The sequence below is a fragment of the Clinocottus analis genome, unplaced genomic scaffold, assembly GCF_023055335.1.
Source record: "Clinocottus analis isolate CAN_PGR_092001 unplaced genomic scaffold, fCliAna1.0.p SCAF_16, whole genome shotgun sequence".
Classification (NCBI taxonomy): domain Eukaryota; kingdom Metazoa; phylum Chordata; class Actinopteri; order Perciformes; family Cottidae; genus Clinocottus; species Clinocottus analis.
In genome coordinates, this window is record NW_027175887.1 from 14,005,693 (window position 1) to 14,023,355 (window position 17,663).

The 17,663-nt window shown below is 46.8% G+C and overlaps 1 protein-coding gene across 1 annotated transcript; it reads right to left on the minus strand.

Moving 5' to 3' along the window:
* Positions 1-121: 121 nt before the first annotated feature.
* On the minus strand, positions 122-14,869 carry s1pr2 (sphingosine-1-phosphate receptor 2). The gene is made up of 2 exons (XM_068578734.1): positions 14,431-14,869; positions 122-1,673 (listed from the first exon to the last, which is right to left on the minus strand). Exon 2 carries the CDS (start codon positions 1,579-1,581, stop codon positions 463-465), a length of 1,119 nt encoding a protein of 372 aa, XP_068434835.1. The 5' UTR covers positions 1,582-1,673; positions 14,431-14,869; the 3' UTR covers positions 122-462.
* Positions 14,870-17,663: the final 2,794 nt, after the last annotated feature.

Sequence of the window (17,663 nt, forward strand, 5' to 3'; positions counted from 1 at the left end):
AGACGACAGATTATATATATATATATATATATATATATATATATATATATATATATATATATATATATATATATATATATATATATATATATATATATATATATATATATATATACCCACAGACACACAACGATGGTTAACTCTGTATTAATGAATGAGAGTACCCATGGAAAAAGCTATTTTCACATTTCTGACTGTTCCCTCCTGCTGAATTGGTTCCCTCTTGAAACATTGCAATCGATTGAACGCTGATTGTGAATCCACACAATTTTGATTGTAAGAAGAAAAAGGAGGCTGCGTTGTCGCCCTGCCAGGCATCTCAGTCCAGAGTGTCTTCTTTAACATCTCTCCTTTACAGCACGGCCTCTCTTCTTTATCTCTCAGTCTCACACACACACGCACACACACACACACACACACACAATAACACTCACACATACACTCTGGTGTGTTTGCACCGTATCAGACACAGGTGGTACAGTCCTGCATGATTGGTGTGGTCTGGTGTTCATGTTTGTTGTTGGTGCAGTGTTCCAGAGAGCTGGAGCTCTTTAGAGGGACCAGACAACGGTCGGACGGCCGCCCGCTGTGCAGCACCCCCCAGCAGCACAACACGCGCAGAAACTCCTTCCTCATGTCCTTGCTGCGCAGCGTGTAGATCACGGGGTTAAGCGCCGAGTTCAGAGTGGCAAAGCCAAAAAAGATGTCTGCGTTGGAGAGGATCGGGCAGAACTGTATCCTGCACGATGAATCCAGGAGGAGGATGGTGAAAGCGGGCAGCCAGCACATGATGAAGACGCCCAGCACTATTGTGACCGTTTTCAAAAGGGCGTAGGCCGGCGAGTTGGTCGCCTCCTGGTGGCTGGAGCGTACAATCAAATAGATCCTCACATAGAGGATGACAATAGAGAGTAGTATGAGGCTGAAAATGGAGACGACGAAAAGGATGTATTTCTTAGAGTAGAGCGGCAATACGGCCGAGCATTCAGGGAGGTCGTTGATGCAGTTCCAGCCGATGATGGGCAGTCCTCCCAGCAGGATGGAGGTGACCCAACAGGCTCCGATCAGGAGGAACATGCGGCACGTTTTGGTGGAGCCGTACACCTTGACCTTGGTGATGGCTATATAGCGCTCCGTAGCTATCGCCAGCAAGCTGAAGACGGAAGCGGCCAGAGCGATGAACGCCGTGCCCTCCCGGATGAACCACTGCACGGGCAAGAGGTCGAAGGTCCTCGACCCCGACAGGAAAATGTTGGCTATGTAAGCCGAGCCTGCCAGCAGGTCAGAGAACGCCAGGTTGCCGATGAAGAAAAACATGGCGGAGTGGAACTTCTTGTTGCGGCAGACGGCGATGAGGACCAGCAGGTTCTCCAGGATGATGATGGTGCAGAGGATCACGATGACGATGTTGAGCCCGGTGAGCTGTTTCTTGTTCTCGATGCGTTTGGCCAGCTCCTGGGTGGTCATGTTCTTAGCGAAGGCGTAGTAGGAGTGGATCAGGCTATAGTTGTAGTATTGGGAGTACTTGCTCTTCATGGTGACAGGGTGGCAGAGCACAGCGGCTTTACGGCAAAGATTCATTCACACAGTGGAGTCGTGCAGAGCGTCAGGAAGGAAGACGGCCCGGCCCGGGGAGGGAGACAGTCACGTCGGAGGAGCTCTATGTGGGTCACCTGCAGACACACGGAAAGGAAGAGAAGGCCCGGGTTACCGACAGGGGAAATTCACTTGCGCTCATGAAATAAACTGTGACAAAGCAAGCTTATATTTTTAGCAGAGCAATGCGCTCGCCAAAGTCCAAACCACGTAACCAGGCAACAACCTGTTCCTCGGTCTGCACAGTGGAAACTAAACACTTCAAGTCAAAGAGCGGAGAACCAGCCGGAGACAAGAGCTACCAAAATGAACGCCGTGTTAAATCAAACGTCCCCGAGGTGCTCGAACAGGTAAACCGATTCGAAATGAAGAGCCGGCGTTCACAAACCAAAGTAAAAGACGGAGAACACAGTGGATCCTAAACTGAACTCCCACACAGGAAACAGATGCAGCTTGTTGCGGTCTAAAAGGAATGGAAAGTAATAACCCGGTGGTGAAGTGAGTTGTTTGTTGAAAAAAAAAAAAAAAAGACTTTGTGGGGAAACTTAAGATTCACTCTGAGGAAATCAATCATGAAAAGATCTTCTCTTTGTTTTAGGTGGTGAACGGTGCAGGACAGAGATCAACTTCAGGTGGAAGAATAAATACTCTGTGAGTGCTGGGGCTCAGACAAAGAGACATTCCACTAACCCTGTCCGAGCACTCGCCTGTCAACACATGGCATTGTTGTGGGGAGCGAACCTTTCCACTCCGCTGAGCTACCTCTTGAAATTTCAGCGTAGAGCTTTTGGACCCGCCAGACCTCCTCCTCTCACCCCGACCCCTCCAACCAGTTCACACAACAGCAAATCAGACAGCAGCCAGAGAGGAAAAGGTGGAATCTCTGACTCGTTAGAGTCATATTTCATCCAGAATTGGCAGAAAATGCAGTTTTCAGCCTCTCAGATGGAAGGTTTTATATCATATTAAACCAAAAATATTTGGTGTTTGGACTGAAAAAACATTTAAAGATAACACTTTAGACTGAGAAACTGGGATGGACATTTATGAATGTTTTTTTGTAGGGCTGCACTATTTATCATATTTTATCATCAACAAGACGTCAACTTGTGTGATAAATACATCATGAAAGACTCAGGGATGTAGAAAGTTAGTTGAAAGATCTATTTGTACAAAATTGCACTTTATTATTCCTTTAAAAAATGAGTTTTCTTCTATTGTTATTCATTTATTTTATTCATAAAGCAAATAGCTGTATTTTAGCAGAAGCCTGAAAGCAGCAGGAAGGCTGACATTGGTTTTCCATGTTTTCCTTACATTGTGATTTCTGACATTTGATGAATTGATTAAGCTAGAAAATAATCTGCAGATAAATCGATAATATCGGAAATAATCGTAGCAGCCTTGATTTTAAATATCCAATATTTTACTGTGGGTTGTACTTATTTTTGTGCATTTGTTATTACAATGCAGTCTTACTACATAAACAAGCTAACTAGTGTGAAATCAATGCAGAAAACTGTCCTGATAAAGTGTTTCTAATGATTCAGCCAAACAAATTGACAAAAACTTTGTGAACCACTTGTATGGCTTCAAATGACTCAGTGAGCTCTCTCTCGAGGAGAAACCCACAAAACAAGGCAAAACAAAAGAAAGTCGGAGGCTCTGGAAATCTAATTAGAGGTGGAGCCGGTGTCTTCAACCTGTCAAGAGCAACAGGATCCCTCTGCAGGCCAGACGTGCAGAGGAAATCCAACACTGTTCATCCTCTGCAGCTCGCTCCCAACTGGAAACCTTTACTGGAAACTGGGGCTTGAACCTCGTCTCTGTTCTGCTGGGCCTCGACTCCAAAAACCAGAGGGACTGAAAGATGGCGAGGGAAACCAGACAAAGCCGCACGGAGAGCATGCATGTGGAACGGCATCTGGACACAAAAGGCTGGAATCTGAGACACAACCGTGACGTCCACAAAGTCATCCATGTGACGAGTTGTGCCGCGCCGGACTTCACTCTGCTCGTGCACACACATACAGACACACACACACACACACACACACATAAGTGTGACAGACATGAAGTAGTGCAGCACAGCATTCCCCCAGGTTCGACACACAGCCAGCAATAACCAGCACACTGTTTCCTCAAGCAGGAACAAAGAACAATAGTCCCCTTCAGTGTGTGGCGAGTGTTGCCCTTCAGCCTTCATAATGGGACAGCGCACTTCCATTCGGCTGCTGCAGTAATGTATTTAGAGTCGAGCGCTCCCTTATCAGAACTGCTGTATCAGGGCAGCCTCCCACCTCCTCCCACCTCCCCATCCTTTTCAGCTCCATTAATAGACACAAATAGGCGGCTTGAGGCGGAGCACGTGTGCCAGCTGCAGCGGCGTAATTACATCAGGTTACATTATTGCAGCCCATGATGATTTTATTTCGTGGAAAAGTCTGCCAGCTCCATATCTCCACAGTCTCCAGTCTGCCCGGAAGAAAAAGGCCCCGGCGCTTTCGCTCCATCGTTCTCTCGGCGCTCGCGTGGGCCGAGCAGACAGCTCGAGGTCGTCCCGTCAACTCCCGCCTTTGGCTGTCTGTCATCACAGGGATTTCGCTGTGTGTGTGTGTGTGTGTGTGTGTGTGTGTGTGTGTGTGTGTGTGTAACCTGCCGGGCTGGTTTGCCGCAGGCTCCGCCCTACCCCTCCACCTGCTTCCTGTGTGCCATTCAGGTGTTTCCATGAGGATTGGTCGACCGAAGTTGCAGATTTCCTGCAACTCCTCCCCCCCCCGACCCGCCCGTCAACAACGTTGTGCCCTGTGTTCGACCCAGACGTCCCCGTCGCACTTCCACAGTAGACACAACAGTGTCAAAAACTTGTCACGCCATGTGGCTCCTTTCTTCGCTCACAACAATGTGACGCTGCGACGCCCCCAAAAAAACTACAAACGAAAAACTACAACCAAAGTATGTTAACGGAATAGTACAAAATGAAACAATAATTCTCCCAGTAAGGTGTTTGGGTTTGCAGTGTAGTATTCTATAAGCTCATATTGTAGTAAAATTTATAAAGTATATTGAAATCTTAATTAAAGTTTGTACAATTCTGTTACTGCTCTAAAGTTTAAATACTTCCATTGTGCATCAGGTGTAGTGAAGTATTACCTGCATACACTTCCAATTAAAGCAGTTAAAGCACGTATTCATGAAAGATATATTCAACCTAAATATTATTTGTTTATATTTAGGTTTGCATTCATTGTTTTAAAAAGTAGACTTGAGTAAACTATTACTGCTACTACTATTTAAAATGTACTTAAGTGTAACTTGAATTGTTCCAAATACATCATAACTATAAAAAGATTGAAGTAGTGTGTAGATGTTGTGCGTTTGACTTTAAAATTGTTTTTCTCTTGAGAACAGAGATGATGGAACGTTGTGGTTTTGTGAACAACTGTGAGGTGAAGGTGTCGAGAGACTGCAGAGAGAAAACGACAGACAAAATGAGAAAAAGAAACAACCGTGGACACAGGAGCCTGAGAGACAAAGAACGTTGAACAACAGACAGACATCTGAGACAGGATATCCTATCAGAAAGCTGTGTGAACCTCATCATCCCCAACGCTGCTGCTCGTTCCCACTGGTTCTGGTTATTACAGAAATGATGTCGAGGTGTGTGTCTCACAGCAATGCTTCATTTTCACGACCACACACCGTTGCAGACGTGCTTTAAAAAAAAAGAAGAAGAAAAATCGACCAAGGAACCGACGCCTGCAAACAGCTGCAGAGATCTTCCACAAGACGGTTCAGAATAGAGCTGCTGAAAGCCGACTCTTGTTTTCCTCCTAATCCTCCAGAAGAGACAGACCCCCCCCCTCCATCATGGGACTGACGGCTAAACAAAAGCTTCAGGTGGTTTCCCCCCCAGAAACACCTGATAAGCCCCAATTAGCACAGCGCCCGCTCAATAAAAAGCAAGGTGAACGCCGCCCCATTACATCACCTGCTACCTGTCACACTCTTGCTCTACTTTCTCTGTTTGAAAGACCGTTACACAAAAACAGAGCTCCGAACCCTCGACACGGCCATGCTTGTCCACGTTTGTGTGTGCAAGTACAAACACACATACAAACCTCCCACGCACATTTTGGTGGAGATAAGATCGGATGACTAAACTCGTGTTGGACAGCTAACATCTGCGGCTTATCTTCGTTTGCATTGTAATGTGTTAAATGATTGTTTTCCAACAAGAATCACAGAGCAGTTCGTTGCCTGTTACATCCGGTAATTTCATCTTCCTCCATCTGTCCTTCACACTCTCTGCTCACGAGCCGCTGTAGTGGCAACAGAGCACCAATCCAGACAGTTTTTTTTTATTCTTCCTCACAGCACTGAATATGCTCTGAAAAAAAGAAGCCAGCAGCATGAGACTATAACAGGATCGTCTTTGTTTCGACTTAAATATGACAAAGTTAAGCATGTACATTTTCCATTTTAAGGAGGTTTAATGACTTCCTGCGCCCTCTTCGAGACACCGGGCTTTTCTCCTGGAGTAGAATTAATCTCAGCCACGAGGTAATCCGTCACGGATACACTGAAAGCGTCTGCTGCCGATTTGTTCTTTCCTGCTCAGTTTCACAGCCGTTATTGGAGGTATCGGTGTATAATGTATCTCTGAGTTGGGCCTTTTATATAACTGGACACTTTTCCTCCCTCGTCTGGTGCTCGTGTCCAGCATCTTCTAAATAATGCCAGAAGTCACCAGATGGTTGTGGAGAATGAAATGAAAAACATATTTTAGACGAGAGGATGCTTTTTACATGACGTCGCCTGTACTAGTGATATCATTTGCCCCAGAATAGATTATATGGAGAGAGAGAGGGAGAAAAAGGTCAGTGAACGCTTTAAAACTCTGCAAAGCCTGTAGCCCAATGGACAACAACTTGGTGCTCGCTGTTTAAAATAAACTAAACTAGGAGCTAGCGAACAACAATCTGGTTATTCTGGAGGGGGGGTCGCATCTAGAAAAAGTTGAGAGCCTCCGTTCAAACAGACATACAGACCAAAGGGACACCCAGCACTCAGACTTTGAAATATACATATTTCAGTGTGGCACAGGAGTGATGGAGGTTGTGAGCTCAACTGCAAAAATCCTGTTTTAAGGTAAAAACCCCCGAGTCTTTAAACTCAAACAGGACATAGGTGACTTCCTGAGTATTTTGACTGACAGCAAAAAGATGTGAATGTGACGTGTAGAGTCGAGGTACAGCAGGAGAGCTGTGGCCTCATGCAGGAAAATAATGTCACGCAAAAGCACAACAATGCGGTCACAAGCAGACGTTTCCTTATTGAGAGTTGACATGCCACACGGGAGAAAACACACGTATGATCCGCCACAAAATGTCACCACTTCTCAGGAAATGACTAAACTGAACGATGCACACCCACAGTCCTCTCGACACTTTTCCGTTTTCATAAACTTGTTCAGCAATGACTTGTTCATAGCACCAGATTTACATTTTGAAATGCTCTCTGATGAATTAAAAATACATTGTAAAAAAAAAAAAAAGAATGTCCGGTGTATATTTCACTTTCTCGTTTACTCACGAGATGTTCTGTTTGTTACATCCTGATATTAGACTAAATCAAATCTGACATTTACGTCATCATGGCCGGCAGAGAAAAATCTGCTGGCAGGCGGCTGAAGCATCTCTCTGCTGCTCTGTCCATCGCTGAGCCCCTTCAGCGCAGCAAAACCATTGATTTTCAGTCAATTTCCAGGAGAAAAAAAAAGAAGCGTTACTGTTGCCAGTATCATGGTCATCTGGCACGAGGAGCATTCATGTTGCAGCTGTGACATGATTGGTCCTTCAGTTGACAGCGGTCGCAGCTCACACACACACACACACACACACACACACACAGGTCAAAATAATCCCAGAACTGTCCTCACATCCACGATGTCCTGATCTTATCTGAAGCGGTCACAGTTATCCCCGTTTCACGCCACGTTGCCGACAAGCTCACTGATAACGCAGATGCCCAAAACAGTCGAGTGAGGACGCACAACTGGCACCAAGAGAACATTCAGCAACAAACCTCTCATCAGCTGCCGTCACAACAGTAAGTCACCTAAAGTAGAAACGTATTCACTTCAAGGCCTCAGCAGAAAGTGGTTTTCTTTTGCAATCCACAGCCGATAGAGTCTTAGAGTGCCGAGCATGCGCTCACTCACATGTAGTCTTTCTTAGGTGTCAGTATAGATATTGTCTCGGATATTTTCTAAACGTCAGAAATCAGGGCGGTAAAAAGAGACACAGCGCTCGACACATTCTGGCAGTGATTTCACACACCGTGGGCGAGGATGGAGGAGTGAAATACTAGCGAGTCAGTCGTCATGATCGGACCAGCGGCTTATGAAATCAGCAGAAAAACAGGGTTTTAAGGGGAAGTGACAAAGAAAGAAAACAAGAAAGAAGAGCGCCTGTTTTAGTGTCGCGCTGTAACTTGCACGGTCCAGAGGATGAACAGAGGCGGAGAGATATGAGATCGGGGCCTGCAGTATCTCAGGGAGAGGAACAACACATTTTACAAAGTCCGTGACAGGGCAGAAAATACATCCTTATCTAGGTCTAAAAATAAAAAAAATAGAGAAGTATTACAAGTTGCATCAGAGAACATCTGCATCATGACATTCGATAAGGCAATTAACAAAACAGTTCCTTTTTTAGTGACATGAAAAAGGTTCCCTCTTGTTTTTTGCCCCTGTGTGTTTGATTTCATCTCTTTCAGCAAACCAGCCTCTCTCTTTGTCCGTTATTGTGCCGACACCATTCATTAAAACTGCGTATAAGCTGCTAGATATTAAGGGAGTGGGTGTCCTCAATACGTAGGGGTTTCATCGTTTAATTAGGGATTACCCTTTCGCTCGTCAAACAGTTTGACAGTTTGGGTACAGCCTCCTCTGGAGGGGTCCACTCTCTCAGCACAGTTCAGTGTCGGTTGTTTTTTTTTCCGCCGCGTCTTTTCAAAGTGACTCGTTTTCTGTTCCTTCCCTCGCTCAGTTCATCTCTTGAAACGTTGCTTTATTTATGGCAGCTGTTCATGTGGCTCTCAGAGTGCCAGTGAGAGGAGCCAGGGACAAAGAGCTGTGTTAAAAAAAAAAAAGGGCATCATACAGCCTGAGGAGCCATAACCCGCATGACCGGCAGAAACCCCCCACCCACTCCCAGTCTGCTCCAATGGGGGGGTTGGGGATCTCCAAGGGTGGCGCCTGAGAGGCAATTACTGTAATACCTTCACCCTAGGACCATTCCTGTCAACTTAAGTCACTGTCTCGCAAATTATTCACGTTTTCATATCGCTCTATTTTGCATATCCCCCCCCGCTCCTCCGATCTGCAGAGCGGCATCGTCCTCATGACACTCCGCTCGTATATTTTAAACTTCACCACAGAGATCAAAAGACACGGCCACAAAGAGGTGATTAAATGCACATCAAGAAGGATTTATTTAGCACACATCTGGGGTAGACATGTTCTTATGGTTCCCTATTAAAGACTTCATTACTGCACAAACGGTGCAATCAGCACTCGGTTCAGAAAACTCTGCAGAGTTTTTTTAGAACAGTGTCTAAAATCCTTGTTGTCAGTGCAAAAAAATGTGTCTGATGTTCCACGAAGCTTTACTGATAATACTACTTCATGAAAACAGCATCCTTATCACTAAACCTTAATAACAAATGCATGTTTTTTTCTGCAGCATTCATGTGCAAACTTATGAAAGTAACAGACTTTTCTCAGAATTCAAGCTTCAAATGTAATAGCGGTGTTCATGAAAAATGCTGTCAGGTTTGCACTTGCATATAGGTTAGTGTTAACCACATGGCTTCCTTAAAATAGACACGTGTGCTGTTGTAAGCTGGCATAAAGTCTGAAACCTCAGGTCTGAATGCTGAGGCGAGCTTGATTCAAGTTCCAGCCGCCTCGGCCCCTCTCACACCTCCCCGTGTCCTTGGCTTCACAATGAGCTCTCTCTCTCTTTGAAAAGGCTTTGAACCCTCCTTTGGGTCTCTTTTGTCCGGGCTGCTATTCTCCTCCGTATTGCTACACCTTGAACTCCACCCCATCTCAAGTTCTGCTGCTTCGTTGGGAAAACTGCACGGTTGCCGTGAGAGAGTTCGTGGTCACTTGTCGCATTGCGTGCCAACAAACGGGCGACATGACAATGCATGTTCTTGCGATTGTTTGTGTTGGTGGCGTGGAGGGTTTGCTGTGAACGTGATCCCCCCCCCGCCCCCCTCCACCCGCCCCGTGTTTGTTCCACTGACGTTTTCAGGGAACATCATCACAGACGCTCATGGTCGAAAATCAGCGGAGGAGGGAGGGGGAAGGCGCTGGAGGCAAAGCAAAGCACAATGGAAAATGATGCCATCTACGCGAGCTGACAACCGGAGGGTGGAGGGGGGAGGGGGGGGGGCACACAGCCGCCCCGATTGCTCGATAAGATGATAAATTGATGGAGGCCCTCCATCTCGCCTCGTGGTCCCAGCAAAGGAAAACAACTCACAACTCCAGACTCTCCTCTGGCAAACACACGTCCATTAAACACACTGGTTGCCTGGAGAGGGAACATTGTTGTGTCCACACAGTCCACAGTTCATATTTTATACAATTTAGCGAATGTCTTGCTTCGAAGAGAAAAAGTCTTTCTTGAAGAATTAACATGAATCTGCATCTCTGGCAGGAGGACCGGTGCATCTTAAACTGTAAAAGTACTTCTGCATGGCCAAAACTACCTGCTTTTAAAGAGCAGGGAAAGTGCAAGGAAAGAGACCCGAGGGTATTCAACCTTCCCGAGTTTTGGAGGAGATACTGTGTCTGTTTTATTTCTTGGCAACAGCACCCGAGTAAAACATTTTTGAGAGAAAAGGCCCCGCAGTAAATTACGTGGCTTGGTTTGTGCCGAGGGCCATTTTTCAAAAATGAACAAACGGGTCAGAAAGTGTTTCTGTGGCCTACGAGACAACAGCTACTTGGCTTTGACCCCGACAACACTCATCTGAAATGGACATGTTTGAGCGGTTGTCACTGATGATTTTGAGTGAACAGATTCCACTTCCACTCCATCTGTCTCTCGCAATGGAGCAGTCTGACCTTTGTCGTGACCCGGCTTGTGTTTGGCTGGAGCTTAATTCCATCGTGTCTTTCAGACTGGAAAGGCCGAAGCCGAGGCCTTCGCGGGATAAACATCCTTAATAGCTCTTTCTAACTAAACAGTTGGCTATTTCGCCTTATTTTTAAAGTCTGCCAGTGATTAGAGGAATCTGACAGAGCTCATTGGGAAGCAATCAAGTTCCAGACTAAAAGGAACTGGCTGCATGGGCCGATTCAAAATCCAAGGGAACGGTCCCAAGCTTACTTCTGGATCTGGGGCGGTGGGGTGCCGAAGTAATCCTGCTGAGTTCTCCAGCTGCACAAACAAAGCTGATAATAAAAGGCTTCCAAGAGAGAAGAAGAAGAAAGAGGAGGATTCAAAAACCACAGCATCTTCATGTGTACCTGCTCTCAGATGGCTCTAAAGCGAGCGCTTACCAGAAATCCGGAAACCACAATACGACCACACTGATTAAGCCTGCCGTGATGGAGCAGCAGCACGAGGTCGTTCCCGTCCACTTCATAAATCACGCTGCACAACTTAAGGAGGAACTGCAAAGTGCTGCCGACCCACGTCCAAAAAGCCGCAGCACAAACCAGAAACCTCGTCTTAAACCTACTTGACTCTGAGAAATGCCTAATGTCGGAGCGTTAATGTCGTGCAGTTAAAAAAAACTGCCTGTCAACGCAAAAAAATAAACCATTTGCAGCATCGTTACCAACTGGCAGCCGATTGGAACGAGGGGCCGGTCCGAGCTTGAATTGTGACAGAAGAAGAACAGCCCAGAAAGCGTCAGCAAATCCTGGCATGCTGCTACAGGCATCGGCGCCTGGTCATGGGGGGTCTCGTAGTTTGTCCTTCAAGTGGAAAAGGAATGTAACAGGAGACTTTAAAGCTGATGGATTCTGTCGTTTGGGTAAAACGCCTAATAGTCACCAGCAAATATCAGCTTATGTAAATGTTTATAAGACAATCAGAGCGGCACTGACAGCAGCTGAGAGGCGTTGTTTTGAAAAGGAGTGAAAGATAGTGCGTGTGATTTCTCTACCCGCAGGCAAACAGTCTTCGGTGACCTTTAGTGACACAACTAATTTTCGCATTTGTGTTTACAGCGCGGGCAAAAAGCAGAAGACGCCATATTTACTCCTCTGATCGGAGACACTCCCAGCTCTTGGCCGTGAAAGCTGCTACATGCTGTCAGCTGTGTGTTGTGACTTGCGCTTCGGCAGCTTGCGAACAGAAGGCGTATATTTTGCTCCAGCTGCCACACCCAAGGAAAGTGTTTTTCAGCTCAAGAGTGGGGGGAGTACCAGCAAGAACTCTGCAGAACCCAGATGGCTCCCTGCAGAACGCTGCTACTATTATTAGAGAAAAGCCCAAATGTATGGACACATGCATTGTCTCCTGTGATCCGCCACGGCTCCTGTTCTTCTTGAAAAAAGTTTGTGCGTTGACCTGACAGGTTCCATTTAACCAGGTGAAAGCCAGGGCGCCTCTGGCGGGGCCGCTCCTCTGATCTCACAGCGCCGTCGCCCCTCCCACCTGGCTGAATAAAGTGCCGAGTGGAGACAACAAAAGAGAAGTGGGTCTCCCAAAGGAAAACCCTTCGCGACGCTTCCTCTGCGCAGACCGCTCTCAAGCCTGAGCTGAAACCCGAGCATCCACCAAGGGGTCGACACCACGCACCCACCATCCGCCCCTGCCTTCAACCCCCCCCACCCCCCCCTCCGCCTGAGTGACCTGTTTCGTTTTTTAAGTCCCGCAAATCCAGTTCCCACAGCTGAATTAACATTCATTTATTTATCCGACCGTGCACTTTTACCTCTATTTATTTATGCGACCCATCTATTTGTGCTCATTTCTCATGCAGACCCTGGAAGTCTCCGCTGAGAGGGGGTCTCGATTTCAGCGTCTGTCTCGTAGAGGCCACTGAGCGCAGTGAGCTGGCTCAGCAGGCGCACACACACCCTCGACTCATGACGTCACGGGCGGCTGGACGGCGCAAGTCTGCCTGCGCTAAAGATTTTAAAGTCCCTCTATAAAGACTGGCAGCATGTCTGTGAAAAGGGCGGCGTGTGCCCGGGAGCTGTGTGGCCCCCATGGGGTTCCTGCTGCTCGGGCCAAGGATAGCGAAGAGGAAGCCTGGCAGCGATCGGGTCCGGCGGGGTGGCGGGTTTTCTTCTGGTGCAATGAGCCATGTGGTCAGACGGGCCCAACGGCTGGCTGCACCATGGCCCGTCTTCAGCCCCTTTCGGCGCATGCTGGGGGGAAGCATCTGAGTCCAAAGGTGGCCGTGCACCCCACCGACACAAACCAAGCCGCTCTCTCACAACACCCCGCATCAATGAGGCTGCCGACAGGGCCTTCACCACTTGACGGTCCTCGCCCCATGCTGCAGAGCGCGCTTCCTCTTCGCCCCTTTACACCTGATGTTATCATCGTGAGATTTGTTTGCTAGTCTTGACACAACAGGCTTTGCAGTATCTGTGTGCGTTTGAGACTTTGGTTTCTCACCCCCCCCCTTGCCTCGGCTGGAGCTTGACAGAAAGCCACCGCGGGTTTCAGACCCGGCTGCCTGAGAGCACAGCAGCGCGCAGACTGAACCAGAGCATCCACAGGATAGAGGATGATGGATGGGGGCTTTTATCTGGGCAATAAACATGAGTTCATCCTCCTTATCACCTTATCTTGTTGTGATTTGAGGATTCCACCACAACAGGATGCCTCATGGGCTGACTGCTGACACCTATGTATCCCTCACTTCCAGACACGAGGAGCAACCTGCTGTTCGGTCAGTCCGGCCTTACAATGGTGATAAGGGAATGTCACACCGGGCTGACAAAAAGACTGAAATATTCCAATAGAAACTTGTCTATAATGCACAATATTGTTCCCACGGCGTATTTTTGATTGCTCGACTGATATTTGCTCTTTCTAAACCTTTGACAACGAGGTGTTTCAGTGTGTTTTGTGCTGCCTGCCTTCTTCAGCCCCAAGAGATTAACTCCGGTACATGGGGATAATGGGGGCTTTTGTCTTATTAATACATCCTTTCAATACAATGCCTTCTTTAGAGTGACGGATGAACAAGCCCCAACAACATCGGAGAGGTCATGGGGGGGTGGGGGGTGGGGAGGAGGAGGGAGGGAGGAGGACAGCGGGCTGTGCAACGGCTCCAAGGAAATGTTTGTGTGGAGGCCCCTGCGAGGACGCGCCCGGGCTGCATGCAGCTCATCCAACAACAGCTCCACAGACATGTGATGCAGCAAACTGTATCGAGCCCACAACCCCCCCGGATGACCAACAGATGGAAACCTGCGTGTTAATATTTAACACCACACACTGTTATTCATTAAAACACACACACACACTCCTGTAGGTCTGCAGCAGGGTTTCATTTCTGAGCACAAGTTGCTTAATGTTGGCCATTCTGCTGTCATCGGCGTCTCTGACTCAACGACACATTTCGAGACCTTGAGCGTCCACAGAGAGTTTCAGTTCGTCATTAACGCAGACGAGTGTTCAGGGGGTGTTATGAGAGAACCCCACCACCACCACCCCGCCCCACGCGCGCGCTGCTGGATGATTGAAATCGACTCATTTCACGTAAAAGCGTATTAGGACACATCCGATCCTTTTGTTAGGCTGCTGCAGCACATGCAGACTGTCAGAGCAACTCTGTTTCACTCACCCCATGAGAGATGCAGGAGAGAGCAGCGAAGAGACGCTCCGACAACAATATTTGTCTCCAAACGTCCTCACATGTGGTCTCCACTTTCCGCAAATGCTGCGTCAAAGTTGGGCGCCTTCCCTGTGCTCCGGGGTCGAGAGGCGGCGGTGACAGTCAAAACTTTGGTGGAGGACTAGACGGCGTGTCTCGTCTAGTCTCTGGTAAATCCATACCGCTCTGTGCGCCACCGCGGAAACCGATTCAGGATCAGCCGAAAGAGCGATGATTGAACAAAAAAAACTGAAGAAAACCGATGAGCGCCAAAGAAGACTCTTTTTTTTAAAAAATTTGGCGACAGCACTTTCTCTTTTGTTGCTCTAATCCAGCAGTCCGTCTGATTGTCCTCCTGGCTGCTCTCTGGGAACAACAGCTCCACGGGGCTGTGAGCCGAGCGTCAGGGAGGCGCGCGCACAATATGCGCGCACACACACACTCACAGACACACTCACAGACACACACCCCCACGCGAGAGACTGGGCATATGGAAACGTCACATGCCCATAAAGAGTCGCGAGTCTCAGTGTAAGAATATATAACGATGAATCTGGTTTGTGTGGACAGCAATTAATATGGAAAGTACAACAACAACAAAAAAAAAACTATTTCTGGACCTTTTCTCCAGCACACAAATGAAGTCCAGATGTTCCACCTCTTCACTTCCTCTCTCCTAGCAGATCCCAGCGTGAACCAGAGCCCTTACTTTACAACTCATCCTGGCCCTGTTTCCCCTGAGAGCAGTGGCCATGCATATCTAAAGCCCTGCAGCATGACAATACGTTCTCCAATGTTATGATGAATAAATAAGCATTTGCCCTGCTTCTGTGACTTGTGGTGTATTTGTTGTTGGTGAGTCAGCACATGTGTTCCTCTGGTCTGAGTTTAGGTGTAACGAGGAGGGTGAGGTGGAGGTAAGTCCAGGCTTGTTGTGAGTCATCAGGGCTGCGCCTAGACGTCCCAGTGAAAGAGCCTCCAACAGGAGGTAACACTGTCTCCACAGTCATTACGCTGAAAGCCAAAGTCGGCCATGATGTCATGTGTCTAGAGTGATATGAAGAGGGAGCTGCATGCTTGTCATGGTTTGATGAGGAGCTCCTGTGCTCCAGACATTTGCTTCAGCACCATTAAATCTGGTTTACACCAACATGGCTTCATTTGATAAGATTAGCACTAGTCTGAGTTTAGTCAAAGTAGTTTTTAATGAGTAAATCCAGATTTCTTTTTCGCACAATTAAAAACAAATCTCATTAAAACATTTTAAGGAAGCCGGTTTGTTCTGTAAATTCAATCAGACACTCGACATTCAATACTGAGTAAAGCAGGTTTTCACACCACACACACACACATAATGCCTTCAAATGCCTCACAGCTTGTTCTAAAGTCCTTCCTCAAGATGTCTGTTAAGTAAATGCAAGTTTGATCAATATGGAGCGGCTTGCTTATGAAAGACATACATTTTGCATGCCGTTAAGGCCTAAGTAGAGAATGAGATACAATATCTCTTAGTATAACGTTACTCATGATGGTGCAGCAGGAACGGTCTAATTTCTCTTCCTTTGAAAAAAGCTGGTAAAATAATCCAAGCTAAAACAACAAACAGTAGAAAACTCTTCCACAGAAGGAAAAAACAATTGGTTCAATCTTTCTACTCAGCTGTGCGGCCGTTTCCTGGCTGAAGTTGTATCTTTAAAGAATTTCAGCGGCAGCATCATAAACTGAACTTTGACTCGGCTCCTTGACTTTCTTCAGGGAACTTTATTAATTTGCCGGAACCATCGACAGAAACCGTCCATTTTGAAAGTTAAACCTCCTTAGTTATAAGTTTGAAGTTAAAGCTGCGAAATTCAATATTGTTTCGAAAGATGTCGTGAAGTAATGTCTCGCTGAGAGTAAAGTCCCCCTCGCTGTGTTTGTGTTGTTATCCGAGCTTCTCCGTTGTTTGTTGACTGAGCTGTGCCGGCCGCGCGTGCTTTTAGTTCATGTTTGTGCACGTGAGCACGGCAACACAGGTCTGCAGGCGGAAGTGTAGACCACCCTTTGGCTCCCACTCAGGTAAACACTGTTAGCACTGTTAGCACTGTTAGCACTGCTAGAACTGTTGCCCTTGTTAGCACTGTTAGCTTTAACCTGTCATCTCAGCTGCAATAGAAATGCTCCCAATCTCAAATAAAGCCCTTTTAATTCATATAATATACTGGAGTTAAAGGTTTTGGTGCCATACATTTAGATTTAATCGATGTTTAGAGTTAAACTAATCTTCTAAAGAGGGTTGAATCTAATCACTCTTAATTTAAAGGGGGTTTTACAGTTTGAATGGAAATGAAATGAAAAGTACTTTATTAATCTCCAAGGAGAATTTTTTTTGTCATAGTAGCAGCTATGGTGCAACATGATTTAAAGTTAAACCAGGATTTGATCAGGTTTAAATCCTTGTTCGTGAAACTCACCCTGAGGGTTTTTCAGAAATCCCCTGCTTGAAGGAAAAGATGAAAATAAAAAATAAAGACTTTGGTTGAGATAGAAGCGTCTTTGGGTATTTAGAAAAGCGCTCTATATAAGATTGAAGTATTATTATTATTATTATTAGAAATCCCGGATGAGTCAGAGCTTAACTTTAAGATATGTTTCCTCAGTTCAAAGACCAGGAAGCAGGTGGTACTTCTTCAGACTCACGCAAAGGCCGCCCTACCTGGCTGAATGACATCAGGGAAAGCACCTCACAGCTCACCACAAACAGTCGACAGACGGGGCTGAAAGCAACATGCCCACGAGAGAAAAAACGTCAGCAAATGAGTCTTGGTCTCAACCAGTTTGACTCATGTCGGGTCTGCTGATGGTTTACTGAAGGCAAAAGCATCAAGATTGTGCAATCCACTCTCGCCGCACTCATCCCTGCCGCCCCCGCAGCAGCTGGTATGTGGAAAGTAGTCACTGTAAAGAGAGGAGAAGAGGAACTTTGCAACAATTCAGTTGGCGATGAAGGCAATTTAACGGTTTACGCGTTGCTGCTCGCCGTCTGAATTCTCAGCTGAAGCGAGGCAGGTTGAATGAGCATGTGTGTGTGTGTGTGTGTGTGTGCTGTGGAAAAGCTTTATGGACTCTGACTGTCGGCAGGTTTATGATGGGACACTTTTAAAAGCTGCCCCACTGCTGTGTCTCTCAGTAAGCTTTTAGGGGAGGGGTCAAGAGCCCTGACC

What these genes read in the sequence shown, in the direction of transcription:
- s1pr2 (XM_068578734.1), bottom strand. Translation starts at nt 1,581, where the DNA reads ATGAATCTTTGCCGTAAAGCCGCTGTGCTCTGCCACCCTGTCACCATG.